Source organism: Brassica rapa, chromosome A01, assembly GCF_000309985.2.
Source record: "Brassica rapa cultivar Chiifu-401-42 chromosome A01, CAAS_Brap_v3.01, whole genome shotgun sequence".
Classification (NCBI taxonomy): Eukaryota; Viridiplantae; Streptophyta; class Magnoliopsida; order Brassicales; family Brassicaceae; genus Brassica; species Brassica rapa.
In genome coordinates this window covers 23,077,731-23,096,374 of record NC_024795.2, presented here as the reverse complement: position 1 = coordinate 23,096,374, position 18,644 = coordinate 23,077,731, and the positions used below count along the sequence as shown (strand labels likewise).

General features: G+C 31.3%; 1 protein-coding gene, 1 long non-coding RNA gene and 1 pseudogene across 2 annotated transcripts; 2 read left to right on the top strand and 1 right to left on the bottom strand.

Annotated features, from left to right (window-relative positions):
• Positions 1 to 844: 844 nt before the first annotated feature.
• On the top strand, positions 845 to 10,645 carry LOC103837297 (annotated as a pseudogene).
• A 659-nt stretch (positions 10,646 to 11,304) lies between these two features.
• On the bottom strand, positions 11,305 to 13,829 carry LOC117132538. The gene is made up of 2 exons (XR_004456168.1): positions 11,678 to 13,829; positions 11,305 to 11,605 (listed from the first exon to the last, which is right to left on the bottom strand). It is a non-coding gene; the product is annotated as an uncharacterized LOC117132538 (long non-coding RNA).
• A 3,016-nt stretch (positions 13,830 to 16,845) lies between these two features.
• LOC103837440 (probable cysteine protease RDL2) lies at positions 16,846 to 18,607 on the top strand. Its single transcript, XM_033276338.1, has 3 exons — positions 16,846 to 17,225; positions 17,369 to 17,612; positions 17,690 to 18,607. Exons 1-3 carry the CDS (start codon positions 16,846 to 16,848, stop codon positions 17,888 to 17,890), a joined length of 825 nt encoding a protein of 274 aa, XP_033132229.1. The 3' UTR covers positions 17,891 to 18,607.
• The last annotated feature ends 37 nt before the right edge of the window (positions 18,608 to 18,644 follow it).

Below are 18,644 nucleotides of genomic sequence, written 5' to 3'. Positions count from 1 at the left end.
TTAGTTATTGTTTAATTTGTCTAATATTTTGTACAACATATCTTAGTGAAAGAAAGGTAAAAGGCCTCTTAACATTTTTGAACAAAATATCAAAATATATAATATCAACTTTGAAAACTAAAAAAATTCCCACTTAATTTTAAAAATTAAAAATAATTTATATAAGAAAATTGTATAAATAAATTCAAAGTTGTAAGCATATTTAAGATCATATAATAATAAATATTTTATTATTTATATTTTAGTAAGATATAATTTTATTAAAGATATGATAAATAAGAAAAACACGTTAATGTATTTATATAAATCAGAAAAAGTAATAATAAAGATAAGACGATGTTGTTTTGATATATGTATTTTTTTTAAAAATATGTTCATTTCGGGATTCAAATCCGTGCTGGGATATCCTTTTAAAGGGGCACACTAACAACTAGACTAAAATAATTTTTTGAAATATTATTACAAATTGAAATTCTCCATTATATAAACTACTATTCTTGTTCATCTTATCCAATTTAAAACTTTGGTGATTTTAAAAAGTTACTTTTATCTTGTTGTTAGTGTGCCCATTTAAAAGGGTATCCCAGCACGGATTTGAATCCCGAAATGAACATATTTTAAAAAAAATACATATATGAAAACAACATCGTCTTATCTTTGTTAAAAGTTGATTAACTTCTGTTAGAGTTAATGTAGATTTAGACACGTTTTAGAAAAAAAATTGGATAATTTTTTTTTTAATTATAATTGAGTTGAGGTCGTTTTTGGCACTGACCATTTGTTCGGGTCTTATTTGGCACGATTGAGAGTGTTGGGGTCGAAATTGGCACTTTTCCTCGTATATCAAACGACGTCGTTTTATCTTGTTAACGGTTGACTAACTTCTGTTAGAGTCAATGTAGATTTAGGCACGTTTTAAGAAGTTCAGGTAGTTTTTTTGAATTATAATTGAGTTGAGGTCGTATTTGGCACTAATCAATTGTTCGGGTCGTATTTGGCACGACTGAAATAGTTTGGGTCGAAATTGACACTTTTCCCGCCATACAGTAGTTTGAAAATATGAACGTCGTCGTTCTCCAGTGGAGAGGAAGTGAGGTACACGCGTCTCCACGACCCACACGACCCTACTGTCTCCGGTCAACCCTGCACTGTCGTTGTTGCAAGTGCTTCTCTATCCTCTCATCACACGTGCTTCCCAGCTCATTCACCCTCTGTCTATATGTTTTTGTGTTATAACAAAAAACAATATTCGAAACACAACTTATAATATTTATTCCATTATAAAATTGGATTTGATTCCCACATTCCTAACAATTACTGCCACTCTTGGATAGGTTCATAGGTTCTTTTTCGATGTGGTGCGTTTATCCAATCTATTTCCCCCCATTGTTTGTACTTTTATTCTTTGTGCACTGCTCTCTCGCTCTGTATGCTAGACAGAAAGAAACAAGAGGATGCATGCATGCATGTATATAATCTATCACACGTCACATACGGTTTAAATATTAATAAGTCGAACATCACGGAAAACAATGATTAATCATATACTATAAATAAAAATAAATAAATCATACTATATAAATTCATATAGACAGTATGTAATTGCGTACCGCTGAATCTAATATACCATGCTTTGGTCGTGCAAAAGCAAAGGAACTATTTGTCAAACAAATCTCGCTGTTAACTCTTTAAAATCTGTTTATACTCCGAGATGGATTAGCCAATAAACTTGATTTCTTCCATAGTTGACAAGGTATTTGCGATAATTATGTCCGGTTGTATTCGACTTACAATTAAAAGCACTAGTACGTATATGTATAACAAACACACACGAAACCGAAGCCATGGATACCTCATGGCCTGGGCTGATTTAAAATATTTAATGAAAACGATTGATCCTAGACAAAGCTTAATGAAACATTCATCTTGTTTAAAAATATTTATAGCCCAATAAATCTGAAGGACATGGCTCTAGTACCTATAAACGATCATCATTTTAGTTAGAACTTATAGAATCAAGGGAAGTATAAGAAGAAGTATTGGCCCAGTATATAGATAGATAAAGGAGGCAATCATGGTCTTTGATAACCCAACGTAAGTCACTGGGGTCAGAAGTATTTATCTTGCAATTGGGCTCGTGGATTAAGCTAAGAATTTAAAAGGCACATTCACTTCTCTCTCTCTCTCTTTCTCTCATGGATAGTAACGTTGATTTTTTTTGTCAAGGGGATAGTAACGTTGTTACGTTGATAATAAGAAGAAAACATAGATTAGATTGAAAAATGACCTTTTCAATCCTACTATATAAAAGGGACTAATTTAGAGCTCAATTAGAAGCGCCACATAAGATAAAATATTCTCATCCAATCATACCTCCACATCATTACGAATTTAACAGCCCTAATAATAATACTAATACTAATCCTTTGGCCCAACACCAGCATAACCCAATAACGTTTAAACAAATCTTTGAAATCTGTTTTGATAACAAGATTGTCCTTCTTCTTTGGACTTCATGGATTCAAATTTATAATGTGTCTTAATAATCAATAAGACCATTGAATATAGATCCAGGGATATAGATTGAAAATGTTTATGTTTGGAATTATATACCGTGTAACACGCATGTATTGCAGCCACAGACGAAGCAAACAATTGTTTTTTAAAAGCACTATTATTAAAAAAATATGTATGAACTTTAAAATAAATAATATATATATGAACTGGAAAATTTATTAAAAATCCCTATTTATTTTACTAATTCAAGTCAATACTATTAAATTAGGAACATGTCCAGTTAATAAAGGTTGTGTCCAACTTAAAGAAATATAATTACATTTAGAAACTACATTTATATTCTATTTATTTTGTAACCCCTGCAAATATATATTTTTAAATTAGTCTAAAATATGCCAACAAATTTAACTCTTATCTAATGCATAAAAATATAAAGATGATGTTGTGAGATAAGAGTGTACACACAAAATTTCAAATAAAAGAATTGACAAATTATATAATTTTTTTAAAAATATTTTATATAATAACTTAATAATATAAATCATAATAAAAAATACTATTCGTATCACATTTTTATTAACCAAAAAACTCGTGCTTTTGAAGCGCGGATCAAAATGTAGACTAATATAACTCCTAATATTTATTTTAAAATTAAATTTCTCAAAATAAAAAGATTAAAAACAGCTATCAAGTCTGTTTAAAAAATATAGTGGTTTGTTCTTGCACCAGAATCTTGGTTATGCAATTCAAAATCTATTATGTTGTTTTGTTACTTTTCTCCTTAAAACAGAGACAAAGAGTAATGAACAAAGACAAATTATGAACTCTTATTATCGGATTGTTTGTTTCTTTTTTTTTTCTCTCGCTTCAATTTGATGACTGTAACTAATTATTTCAATTCACACAAGACTTTCAAATTTTAAACATATCACATTAAATATAAAAATCTTCAACAGATTATAATACCTAAATGTTCTTCTCGATAGACAATAATATCAAAAAGGCAAGTAGCACATCTCCTGCCACAATCACCGGCTGCACTGAAAGTTCAAAAAAATCTTTTGTCTCATCAATACAAATCAACAAAATATACGAATAAATTCAGTAACATTGCATATTTGATACAAACCGGTTAACAACCTCAGCTCCACATAACATTCACATCATCTTCCACTCAGAAATTTGCAACGAGAAGAAAGGCGGAGACAACTATTACGTGTAAGTTACTCGATCATTGGATTTCCACATTTCAAGATCTCTCTCTTTCGCTGACTCATTTTCTAATTCTTTCTTTCGTTAAAGGGCCGTTTTCCTCAACACGATGGTCAAATCAAACCACAACGATCCTCACCTGCTGGAGGTAAATCAAAATTATGACTTTACTGTGCGTTTATAGACTTCTCGAACACATACGAACCCAATCACCCCTCTCTGGAATCCAATAAATCATTTGTCCAAAATCCGGACATAACATCTTAATTATTAAGTGCAAAATCAAGCGTAGAGATAGTTTGATTTGGTACGTTATACTACGAAAGTAACACAACAAAATTTTAGTATTAAATTCTCGATCAATTTATCTGGTTTTTTAGTTCATAAGTTTTTTTCAAGGGGCCCTTTTTCAATATATAAAAGGGACTAATTTAGAGCTCAATTAGAAGCGCCACATAAGATAAAATATTCTCATCCAATCATACCTCCACATCATTACGAATTTAACAGCCCTAATAATAATACTAATACTAATCCTTTGGCCCAACACCAGCATAACCCAATAACGTTTAAACAAATCTTTGAAATCTGTTTTGATAACAAGATTGTCCTTCTTCTTTGGACTTCATGGATTCAAATTTATAATGTGTCTTAATAATCAATAAGACCATTGAATATAGATCCAGGGATATAGATTGAAAATGTTTATGTTTGGAATTATATACCGTGTAACACGCATGTATTGCAGCCACAGACGAAGCAAACAATTGTTTTTTAAAAGCACTATTATTAAAAAAATATGTATGAACTTTAAAATAAATAATATATATATGAACTGGAAAATTTATTAAAAATCCCTATTTATTTTACTAATTCAAGTCAATACTATTAAATTAGGAACATGTCCAGTTAATAAAGGTTGTGTCCAACTTAAAGAAATATAATTACATTTAGAAACTACATTTATATTCTATTTATTTTGTAACCCCTGCAAATATATATTTTTAAATTAGTCTAAAATATGCCAACAAATTTAACTCTTATCTAATGCATAAAAATATAAAGATGATGTTGTGAGATAAGAGTGTACACACAAAATTTCAAATAAAAGAATTGACAAATTATATAATTTTTTTAAAAATATTTTATATAATAACTTAATAATATAAATCATAATAAAAAATACTATTCGTATCACATTTTTATTAACCAAAAAACTCGTGCTTTTGAAGCGCGGATCAAAATGTAGACTAATATAACTCCTAATATTTATTTTAAAATTAAATTTCTCAAAATAAAAAGATTAAAAACAGCTATCAAGTCTGTTTAAAAAATATAGTGGTTTGTTCTTGCACCAGAATCTTGGTTATGCAATTCAAAATCTATTATGTTGTTTTGTTACTTTTCTCCTTAAAACAGAGACAAAGAGTAATGAACAAAGACAAATTATGAACTCTTATTATCGGATTGTTTGTTTCTTTTTTTTTTCTCTCGCTTCAATTTGATGACTGTAACTAATTATTTCAATTCACACAAGACTTTCAAATTTTAAACATATCACATTAAATATAAAAATCTTCAACAGATTATAATACCTAAATGTTCTTCTCGATAGACAATAATATCAAAAAGGCAAGTAGCACATCTCCTGCCACAATCACCGGCTGCACTGAAAGTTCAAAAAAATCTTTTGTCTCATCAATACAAATCAACAAAATATACGAATAAATTCAGTAACATTGCATATTTGATACAAACCGGTTAACAACCTCAGCTCCACATAACATTCACATCATCTTCCACTCAGAAATTTGCAACGAGAAGAAAGGCGGAGACAACTATTACGTGTAAGTTACTCGATCATTGGATTTCCACATTTCAAGATCTCTCTCTTTCGCTGACTCATTTTCTAATTCTTTCTTTCGTTAAAGGGTCGTTTTCCTCAACACGATGGTCAAATCAAACCACAACGATCCTCACCTGCTGGAGGTAAATCAAAATTATGACTTTACTGTGCGTTTATAGACTTTTCGAACACATACGAACCCAATCACCCCTCTCTGGAATCCAATAAATCATTTGTCCAAAATCCGGACATAACATCTTAATTATTAAGTGCAAAATCAAGCGTAGAGATAGTTTGATTTGGTACGTTATACTACGAAAGTAACACAACAAAATTTTAGTATTAAATTCTCGATCAATTTATCTGGTTTTTTAGTTCATAAGTTTTTTTCAAGGGGCCCTTTTTCAATGTAATTCATAAAATTTCTAATTAGTTTATTAATGGAAGACCTAAACACACTTTTAAAAGATTATTTCCAAATTCAAAACACCATAATGCTAAACAATATCTCAATTACGAAGTACTTTTACATATTTTTAATTTTCAACACGTTAATTTAATTTCCATTACTACAGAAAACCACTATACACAACCAAAAACATCAACTCCCCTCTACTTTTACATCTCTATCGATTGACTTCCAACTTCATTCGCATAAAAAAATGAACAATCAATCTTAAAAAACTCAATGTCATATATTCCTTATAATTACTTTAAATCTATTTTAACAACAACCAGAAACAGCCACAACAATGGTCATACACAAATTTTAACTTCACCCAATATCTGCGCGGACACGATCCTAGTGTCTTATAAACAAGGGATAAACTCTGAGACTTTGATAAATGATTTTACATTTCCTTTTTAATTATCATTGCTACATGTTCAACATTTATCATTTCCCTTGATAACATAAAGAGCAGTGATCATCGTTTATCTTAATTAGTTTAAAAGTTTATGAAATCTGTAAGCTAATAAAATTGTTGTACGTTGTTCGGCCATTTTTCACGTTGCCTATGATCTTATATAACCGAACTCTATCTTCTTTACTTGTACAACATCAACAAACAAGAACAGTTCAACCTTAATGAGAATTACATTTTCTCGAGACAAAAAAATAAATGTTATCATTATGACTACTAAACAAAAGACATAATAACATAACCAAAGCCAATGCGTTTTTGTTTGACTTCTTGAAAAATTAAAAGATCCATGTGCCTCTAAATGGCCCTTGATACATGTATCATAGTATAATATTAAAACTAGGGTTTTACCAAAAATATATTAAAACTAGGGAAGAACATTAAATTGTTCGATTTACTCCAGAATTATTGAGCAAGTAATGTATAGAATATGCAGATGAAATCTTCACAATCTTGAGAGTATTTAATAAAGACTTGGGCAGTACTGTAACTAGTTTAGAGTTTTAACATGATTTATTAAACTATATATAGCGTGGATCTCTTCAAACAAAAATCCAAAAGACTCTGCTAAGAGACGCTACTACATCGTTTAGAACAACAAACATCCAACCATATTTCAATTGGCTTGCTTGTAAAACGAATGAAAACGACTCAATCTTAACTCGAATATGGTAGTCACAGACTCAAAAACATAAAGTAAGAGTACATATTCAAGTATAGGCTGTTGAAAGTCGAACCCTATTTTAATACTATTTTCACTACAATTTAACCATCGTAATTAATATATATCAACCTAAAATCACATTAGCTAAATAATTGAGCTAAAGCATGGGCCGCATAGAAAGAAGGATATAATCCTACTAGTAGTAGTAACCAATAGAAGACCGTATAAATATATGAAACGAGGATTATATAACAGACATTGGCGGAGGTAGCTTGTAGCCAAAGGGGTCACATGACCCATATTGGTTACTACTACTACTAGGATTATATCCTTCTTTCTATTGGAATATTAAAATGTATCTATTGGCCCCCCCTGTAAAATGTACTTATTATCAAATTGGCCTAGTAAATTAAAATTTTGCCACCGCCACTGATAAGAGAGATTTCAAAATATGAAACAAGGATTACATAATAGGGATTTTAAAACTTGGGAACGAAGAGTTCCTCGTTTTACTTTCAGAGTTGGAATATAAGACTTTTCACGATGTTGTCACGATGCAAGCAACAACAAAAATAATTGAAAAACAGAATATTTCTTTGGTTATTGTAACCTGTAACCACGACATCAAAAATGTATTTTTTAAATCATTTGTTTTGATACCATATGGGTCCCCTAGGGGTTCATAGTACCTACCGAGAAAAGATTGCAGAGTTTTAATGTACCATGTCATGAAGGTTAGAATTAGGTTTTCCAAACGATAGAAACATGCTATAAATATTAAAGGACAATTAGCCAGATATCTCAATATTTAATAAATAAATAAAAAGTAATAAGAATAAACGAGTTTATACGTGTTATTATTAATAAAATACATTTTAAAATAATATGATAACATATTATGTTAAAGTATGATACAAATTCTATTAGTTCTAGGCATGATTTTATTTAATTGAGTTTAGTTCTAGGATGTGTGTGTTTTGAGTCTTTCAAATCGTTTTTGGGAGATTAACATTTAACACTGATCTGCTAACTAGAATACAAATTTATTGTATTCAACCTAAATTACAAAAGTAATGAAATTTACATTTCTATCAAAAGAACTATCAGAAGTTATTTAATCAATTTATTATTTCGACAATTAAGAGTTAACTAAATAGCTAAAGTTTAAACAAGATATACAAGAGAAATTCGTTGAATCAAACTATGAATTATCCACTGCATTTAATCATTTTAATATAAAAACAAAATGACACGTCATAGCCATTAGGCCCAAATCCAATGCGAAGAGCACATGTATCCCTCACGCTTCCCACTTCTCTCTCGAAGACAAAAGTGTCCTACCCTATAAATACTTTGACGCAACAGTTCTCACAAATCTCATAGAAACCTAACAAAACAAACCATGTCTACTACAATTAGATTTACTCTCGTGATCCTCTCGGTGTTACTAGCTTCCTCGTCTCTCGGCGGCGTCACGGCGAAGTTGCTTGAGCAGAACCTGATGGAACGAAATATATTCGAGCGGTGGCTTGTGGAGAATCACAAGAACTACAATGGACTAGGAGAGAAGGATCAGCGGTTTCAGATCTTCATGGACAACGTGAGGTTCGTGCAAGAGCACAACTCTGTCCCGAACCAGAGTTACGAACTCGGGTTGACCCGGTTCGCTGATCTGACCAACGAGGAGTTTCGAGCGATGTACTTGAGGAAGAAGATGGAGAGGACTAGGGTTTCGGCGAAGGCAGAGAGGTATCTACACAAGGTTGGAGATAAGTTGCCTGATGAAGTTGACTGGAGAGCCAAGGGTGCGGTTGTTCCAGTCAAAGATCAAGGATCATGTGGTATTACTTCATAGTCTCTCTCTCTTTAGAATTGCGTTTGCGATTTATTGCGTTTTATGTGTAGTGTTAAGAGAGGTTTTTTGTAATAAATAGGAAGTTGTTGGGCGTTTTCGGCGATTGGAGCTGTTGAGTGTTGAAGGGATAAACCAGATCAAGACAGGGAAACTGGTGTCACTGTCGGAGCAAGAACTTGTTGATTGTGACACAAGCTACAATGAGGGATGTAATGGTGGTCTCATGGACTATGCTTTCCAGTTCATTATTGACAACGGTGGTATTGACACAGAGGAAGATTATCCTTATGCAGCCACTGATGTTAACATGTGCAATTCCGACAAGGTATAAACCGCTGAAACGACAACATTTTGTAGTGTTTTTCGAATGACTAGAAGGTTTTCGCCCTAGGTCCGTATATTCGTTAGGAGAAGTCTATGTCATGTTAAATTAAATTTCCTTTAGAGAGCACTTTAGACGCTTACTAAAATTAAAGAGTTTTAGGCACACTAGGTTGACTCCATGTTGGTATGCTTACTTTATAGTTTTTGATTAGTGGCTCATGGGTTATGCTATGTTTTGTTATCTACAGAAAAACACTCGTGTAGTTACAATCGATGGTTTTGAGGATGTTCCTGAAAACGATGAGAAGTCTTTGAAGAAGGCTCTTGCTCATCAACCAATCAGTGTTGCAATCGAAGCCGGTGGCCGAGAGTTCCAGCTTTACCAATCTGTAATATACGAAACACAAACCTTCATGTATGATTTGTGTTCTTGGCATTATCAGTTTCATTAAATGTTATATACATATGTTTTTGTTGTTTCTTCAGGGTGTGTTTACAGGAACATGTGGAACAGCTTTGGACCATGGAGTGGTAGCCGTGGGATACGGAACCTCCCAAGAAGGTCAAGACTACTGGATTATCCGTAACTCATGGGGATCAAACTGGGGAGAAAGCGGATACGTTAAGCTCCAACGTAACATTAAAGATTCGTCAGGGAAATGTGGTGTGGCGATGATGGCTTCTTACCCTACCAAATCATCTAGCATAAACCCACCAAAACCGCCACCACCTTCACCTGTTGTTTGTGACAAGTCTTACACTTGTCCAGCCAAGTCCACGTGTTGTTGTCTATATGAGTACAAAGGGAAATGCTATAGCTGGGGATGTTGTCCGTATGAGTCAGCTACTTGCTGTGAGGATGGCTCTAGCTGCTGCCCTCAGGCGTACCCTGTCTGCGATTTGGAGGCTGGTACTTGTAGAATGGTTAGTTTCTTGTTCTTCATCTCTTTTGGCTTAAAGACGACTTATGTTATTGTCTGTTACTTTTGACTGATTCGTATTATGAAATTTGGTGTGGACAGAAGGCAGACAGTCCGTTAAGTGTAAAAGCTCTTACCCGAGGCCCAGCGACTGCGACCACTAAGGCTACTAACGTGCTTGTGAGCAGCTCTTGAGGATAGACGAAACGAATAAAGGAGCCGTTTAGTTTTTCAGCTTTGTATTCCAAGTGTCCAAGACTCTGTCCTTTGTCTTTAGACACTTCAGAATTATATTGGTTCATAGTGTGATCACACTCTTTCTTGAGTAATAAAAGTTGATACAATTTTTTTTAAACATAAATCAATCTGATCATGACTTATTAATTTAGTATGATTCCCTCTTGTGATGTGATTTCGGACGCTTGGCATTTAGATTCTCTGTGCTTAACCTATAGCTTTTCTGCTTATCTATGAGTTTCTTGTAGTGATCGTCCATTGATTCTTGTTTTAGTAACTTTGATCAACTCGCAAATGTGAATCTTCTTGGTGATCAACAATGGTGTCTTGTTAACGGCTTAGAACAATGATATGATGATTTAGGCCAAACAAGTTGTAACATTTATGCGAAATCACGTTTCTTTTCTCAACATTTTAGCATGTTGAAGTCTCGATTATTCTTTTTAGATGTATAAATTATCCTTACTCAAATATATATTTTGAATATGATGCCTGCAGTTAATTTCACATTTTGGATTCGAATAAGAAAGAAACCACGTCATCCAAACTCCTCGTGCGTTGTTTATTCGAGTATCATCAATCGTTCTTTCGAACAATAGCTTTCGGGTTTCATGTAAAGTGTTTTTCGGATCTTTTCACTCTTTAGACATGTCCATCTCTTTATTAGTTGTAGTAGCTTTCTTTATATTCTCTCAGGCCTTTTACACATTATAAGTTTAACTAGATCTTGACCCGCCCGGTCGGGCGGGTATTAATTTTTTCGTATATTTTTTTGATTGTTTGTATTAATTGTTGCTATTATAAAAAAAAAAACAGACGGTGTACATATAATTTAAGGTACGTATAGTATACATAGGAAACATAAAGTTGAATTTGGAATTATGATCAAATAAATAACTAATAGTTAGCATGATACAAACTATAAATAAAATATCCTTAAATTTTGAAAGGTATAAAACATTCTATTTAATAGTTAGCATGGTGAGTATTTTCCTTTACCCACACCGGATACCTTAAAGTTTTCAATCACACGCCACTTTCCTATCATAAGGTCTCGCTGGATCCGAAACATGTGTGATCTGTTGCATGATGCATGGATTTTATGACCTTGTAAACACACAAAAATCGATTAGAAACTTTAAGTATAACCAACATTTAAACAATGTAGGTAAAACTTACAGTCTTATCAGCCAAAACCATTTCGACTGTTTCATCAGCATAGGGAGGGGTTTGTTTTCTTGATTAAATCAGCTTCACCTGCACACACCATTTACTCAACCTTGGCTTCAAGTAGTTTAACAATGTAAAACTCTTGTTTGTTGACATTATAACCTCTAAGAAGCGAACTAAAAAAATTGTTTAGGAGCTATTGAGGTGATGTTGAATATATATATGCAAGGTACAGTATATATATGTATATATAACGTGATTGTAAAACCCTAACGAAGAAAATATACCTAAACACTTTACACGATAAAATCCCTTGATTTGCAACAATTAAATTGTTACCAAAATATCTCCTACTATACGCAAATATATTCAATTGTTTGCAGTTGAAATATTTACAAATAATTTAATTAATGTTGAACTCTTCCGCAAGTTAGCAAAGAAAAATTGATAGGGAAATTTTTTAATGATAATTTATTATTCACCAAAATGTAGAAGTTAACGAAATTATAGGATACAATTTCTATATTTTATAGGTAAATTAAATATTTGAGAGTGATTATAGGTTAGAACTTAATTATTATCGGTAAAGATTTTTTTTTTTCAACAAATGCAAAGATATTCTGTTTAGATTTTGAATTGATTGATTTGATTAGTTCAGAAAGATTAGATCATCGATTGGTATAGCTGATTTATATTTTATAAGTCATGTAAAATCTCTATTAAATAACTTCCTTTTATCTATTTTATTAATAATATGTATGCTGCTTTGACTAACGTGACTTCTTTTTATATGTATTATTAATTAGATTTATGTATGAAAGAATAATTGGATTAATGATTTTAGTTTTTTCAAAAAAAAACTAAAGTTATAATCCATCGCTATCTAAACAGGAATATCAAGTTCTACGTCAAGAAGAAAACTGCAGATTAAACTAAAGTTATAATCCATTGATTTACTTTTGAAGTAATTCGATTCATCTCATTGTAGGAGAAGAAGAAATTTTTTTTCGTTACAGTGGTAAGATATATTTATATTTGCCTGAGATTTTTCATGTAATTAAGTTAATTCACATATGTTTAACGTTTGAAGTTGTTTCCGTTTTTAATGCATAAATTAAAATGAGGAAATATGCATTAAATGATCGGAAAAGACAAGCTAATTTTAAGGAAAGAGTAATAATAGTTTCAGTGGCATTCAAAAGTAATTAACATTGAAAACTCAGGGTTAGTTTAATTTTGTACTCCTGTTTTAATAGATTAGATATAATCGTTTCCGTGACAAACAAAAAATTCTGCATAATGATTATTGGGGAATAAATATGTCGATAGCAAATAGTGAAGAATTAAATTCTTATTTTTCGATTTCTAGATTTAACTTTAAAATTGTGATCACACTTAAAAATAAACTAACAATTCCATTAAACATTCAAAAAACTTCTAATCATAGTTTTTCATAGTCCATTATAACTTTAACTTGAGGTATAATTGTGCGTAAACAATAGTTGAAAAATAAACTTGTAGATTTCCAAATCTTGGGAAAAAAATGCTCATCTTAGATTTAACTATAAAATTGCGATCATGTTTTGAAAATAAACTAACTATTCCATGAAATATTTTAAAAAACTTCTAATCACAGTTTATCATAGTCAACTATAACAAATTAACAATAATTGAATCATACTCCAATAATAACTATAACTTGAGGTATTATTGTGTGCTTAAACAATAGTTGAAAAATAAACTTGCAGATTTCAGAATCTTGAAGATTTTTTTTTGTCAACTAATCTTGGAGAACTAAATGCTCATTTTCTCCCATGTGATTTTTTTTTAGTCTAAAATATAGGGTTTATTTGCCATCTTACCAAATTTGGATTTGAAATTAAATAGATGATAATGATTTTGACATAATAAAAAATCTAACATTTACATCTAAAGTGAGCCGATTATACTCTTTCTACTAGGTTAAGACCCGCGCCTTGCACGGAATAAACATTATATATATAAATTATTTTATATATTATATGTTTATAACATATTATGAAATAATAAATATATATTGAATGATTAAAAAGTCATTATCTACTACTTATATAATTAAATTGGTGCAAACATATAAATAAATTTTATAAATCGAAAAAATATTTTTTCTATTTGATATGATATATAATTAAATTTAAATGCTAGTAACATATATATGGTATATTTTAATATAAATATTTATTAGATGATGCTTTTTGCTCATATTTTTTTATCATTTGTATCTGTTATAGCAAAAAGTTTAAATTAGTGATAACAAATTTTTTACTGTGGAATTAATGGTTTAAGTAATTTATAATATTTTAAAAAATTAAGCTGTCAATATTTTTTCAAATTTTTTATCAAAAAAATGTTCAAAATAAATTTCAAAATTAAGATATTTATATATTTTTATATGGCATATAGTTTAATTTAAAATGATACATATATTAATATATCTTTTATTTTTGATACTTATTAAATGAGACTTTCAACTTATATTATTTTTTAATTATTTGTATCATGTCATAACAAAAATTTTAAATCATAGATCACAAAATTTGAATGTGAAACTTTTAACAGTTTTAGTAATTTATACTCGTTTTTAAAAATTCAAATATAATATATAAATATTTTTTTAAATTTTTATTATATAGTTACTATGATTTTTTAATTTATTTTAATAACTTAAAATTAAAAAAATATAATTATAATACACACTTATTTTTATCAAATCTTTATTATTCAAAAAATCATTAATTGTTATATATACTTTAGTCACATTAGGCAATTCCGTAATCTTATTTAAGGAAATAATGAAGCACATTTAATAATGTATTTATTGTGGTTTAATAAAAAACTTATTATATATTTAAATGGACCAACCTATTTCTCTAAGGATTCTAAAAATCATTCTAGTAATGACATGTGGCTACAAAAAAATATTGTAATGCTTCTCAAATAATATATAGGGGATTTGCAGTTACTCGATAAATGTTACGTATCACAAATAATATATGGCTAAGAGGGACTGAAAATTATTATATATGAAAGAAAAAAGAGATTTTGACATTACACATTTATGACCACATACATATGCAACGAGTGTTCTATTTCATATTGCTGAAGTAGTATAGGACGATTCAAACCAGACTCAACATTCTTAAATACTCAACATTGCCTCTAAGTTCTAAATACTAAACCTTAATTACTAAACCCTAACTCCAAATATAAAATATAGTCATGTGACTGAATGACTGTAAAGTGAATAGATAAAATAGAAAAAATTTCAATATAAAATGTAATCAGTATCACCGAAATATTATAAGACTCTAACCCTACACAAAAATCCTAAATACTAAACTAGTCCCAACTTTTAAATATTAAACTCTAAACCGTTATCACTAAACCTAATTAATCCAAATGTAAACTATATTATATATCTATAATCTTTAAATAAAATTAAAATCTGAAAATTGTATACAATATTTATGATACTAAACCGTACTATATAATCATCTGAAAATAGTATATAAGAGAAACTTGTGTTAATCTACACTTGTGGGGATGTGATTGACGAAATGATAAAATTTACTTTGTAAATGGTTAGTTTTGATAATTGCATATAAACCAAAATTCATATGAATGATACAAATGCAAAACATACCTTCATGCTTATTCATGAGTTCATTATATTAATGTTTAACTTTCTTTCATTACAAATCATAAATATTAACAAGCATGAAACAATGATTAGTACACACTATCATTCTAAACAAAATATAACATTTTTCTCAAGCAAGAAAAATAGACCATGATAAATAGCATAGTACATTAATATGAACACGTCAAATAAGAGAACTGTTGTATTTTAAGAGCACGAGAAAGTGTTCTATTTCATAAATATAATATAAAAATATGTATATAAAAGTAAACTATATTAGAAATAGTACATTAATCTCAAACAAATATGTAAGAACATCTCCAATGGTACATAAAATTTTACTCTATATTTCACTCTAAAATATAGTAACTCTATTATAGTGTTGAATTTGCTCTAATGGTTCACTCTATAATAGAGTTACTCTATAATAGAGTGAAATATAGAGTAATGTTGCTTATTTCACTCTATATTTGGAGTAAAAAATCAACATTACTCTATATTTCACTCTATTATAAAGTAACTCTATTATAGAGTGAACCATTGGAGCAAATCCAACTCTATAATAGAGTTATTCTATTTTAGAGTAAAATATAAAGTAAAATTTTGTGTATCATTGGAGATGGTCTAAGTATATTCTTCCTAGTCTTCATCAACCACGATTCTGCAATCTCATAATCGCCTTCTCGACTTCATCATCTTCTTCGCCGTCTTTGTTGATGTCGCTTCTTCACTCACTTCCTCATCGTCTTACTCGGTGTGGCTTCCTCACCTATTTCCATGTCTTCTTTGTCATTGTTGCTTTGTAGAGGCATAAATCGTGGCAATTGGATAATCAAAGAGTCACCTTCGCGATGATACTATTGCACATAATCTGGAGCAAATCTGGAAATGAGGAGTTGTGTCTCTCCAGCTGCCATTGATTTACTTTTGTTACATAATAATTCTTTTTTTTTAAAATTTTTTTACTCTGCAGGTTTTACCGGTTGATTCAAAGAACAATATTACACAAAATACATGTGATACACACAAAAAGTAATTATAATTTGTTCGATGCAATTTTATAAGAGCACCCGCAACCCAGAACCGACGGCTCAAAACAACTTTTGAAATATTTTATTATTATTTTTTTTTTTCATCTGAATTAAAAAAAAAATAACTAATCGTGAACCGCCACACGTAGTAGGACCCGCAATGTGCATGAATCATTCCTTATGCAATAAGTTTATGGGGCACAGAAACCTAAAAAACAAATATTATAATATTTTTTCTCTTAAAAAACATTGCTAAGGAGTCCTACCAACGTAGTGTTGCGGGTGCTCTAAGTGTAATAATACATAAAGGTGGTGATGACACGTCAGAGTCAATACGAGGTACACATGCTTTTTTTTTTTTTCTCTTGCTTTCCAATTCTCTCTAGAAGACAAAAGTTTCTTTCCCTATAAATACCTTAAAGCAACAGTTGCACCAATCTCACTGAAACATACCAAAAAGCAAAACAATGTCTACTCCCATCACATTCACATTCACATTCACAACAACCCTGACTCTCGTGATCATCTCGGTGTCACTACTTTCCTGGTCTCTCGGGAGCGCCACAGCGACAGAGACGCAGCGAAATGAGACGGAGGTGCGGCTGTTGTACGAGCAGTGGCTGGTGGAGAATGGGAAGAACTACATCAATGGTCTTGAAGAGAAAGAAAAACGGTTCAAGATCTTCAGTGACAACTTGAAGTTCATCGATGAGCACAACTCGGTGCCGAACCGGAGTTACGAAGTCGGTTTGACCCGGTTTGCAGATCTTACGAAGGAGGAGTTTCGAGGTATGTACTTGGGGAGTAAGATAGAGAAGACTAGAGGAGGTTCAGTGGTAGGAGAGAGGTATTTGTACAAGGAATGAGATGTTTCGATTGGAGAGAGAAAGGAGCCGTTGGTCCGGTCAAAAATCAAGGATATTGTTGTATGTTTTTCTTTTTAACTTTCTCAGCATTTGATATTGAAATTGCGATTGAGATTTCTTGATTAATAGCAAGTGGTTGGGCGTTCTCTGCGATTGGAGCGGTGGAAAGTATAAACCAGATCACAACCGGAGAACTGTTATCTCTGTCGGTGCAAGAACTCATTGACTGCGACGGATATTTCAACTATGGATGTAATGGAGGTTTCATGAATATGGCTTTTAAGTACATCATGGAGAAAGGTGGTACTGAAACAGATAAATATTATCCTTATACTGACATCCATCGTAGCCCCTGCAGGACCACTAAGGTTCTTTTTTTAAAAAACATCATAGTTTTATTATGTTTTCAGTTTTGTAATTATTTGTTTCTTCTTTCATTCTTTAGACTAAAAACACTCGTGCTGTTACCATCGATGGTTATGAAGATGTTCCTAGAGGCGATAAGATGTCTTTGAAGAAAGCTGTTGCTCATCAACCTGTTAGTGCTGCCATTTATGCTGATGGCGCCGCTTTTAGGCATTACAAGGGAGTAAGTTTCCAACAAACCTTTGATTCGGTTTATTGCTTGGCTATTGTGTTTTCTTGAAACCCATGTTCTATGCTTTTTGTCTTCTTCCACAGGGTGTGTTTAATGTATCATGTGGCCTGTGGGATAGGTATGACCCAGGCTGTGATAGTCTGTAACAGGGAAGATAAATCCAATCTAGAAACCCACCGAGGGTTCGAAGGTTGGTGAATCAAAGGCCAGGAGAAGATCACTGAGGAAGAAGGATCATCTCTAGAACAAGGATTTTAATGGTGATGATGGATTATGATGTTTGATGAATGATGATGACGATAGAGAGAAGAAGACTAAAGAGGAATTAGGTTTAATGTTATTGATTATTTGATTGATTATCTAAAATGGTCGTAAGACCAGTACATATAGTATGATTGTACCAACAAACCGGTTAATGAAATAAACCAGCTTAACCTAAAGGAAATCATATAAATAACTAAACCGACTGGTATAGCTTTAAGCTATCACATAGTCGTGGGTTATGGATCATCACAAGGTAAAGATTACTGGATCATTCGTAATTCATGGGGAATAAACTGGGGAGAAGGCGGATACATGAAGCTCCAACGGAACGTCAAATATCCATTGGGAAAATGTGGTCTAACAATGATGCCATCTTACCCGACCAAGTTGGCTGTCTGAGATTTGATTGGTTTCTTTTAACTTTCTTGACTTGTATGTGTGTTTATTCCCTGTGAGTTTGCGTGTGTGTGTGCTTTAATGGATCTTTCTGATCTTGTCTTCTTTGGACTCTCTCCTTGATCTTCTTTCTCGCCAATGT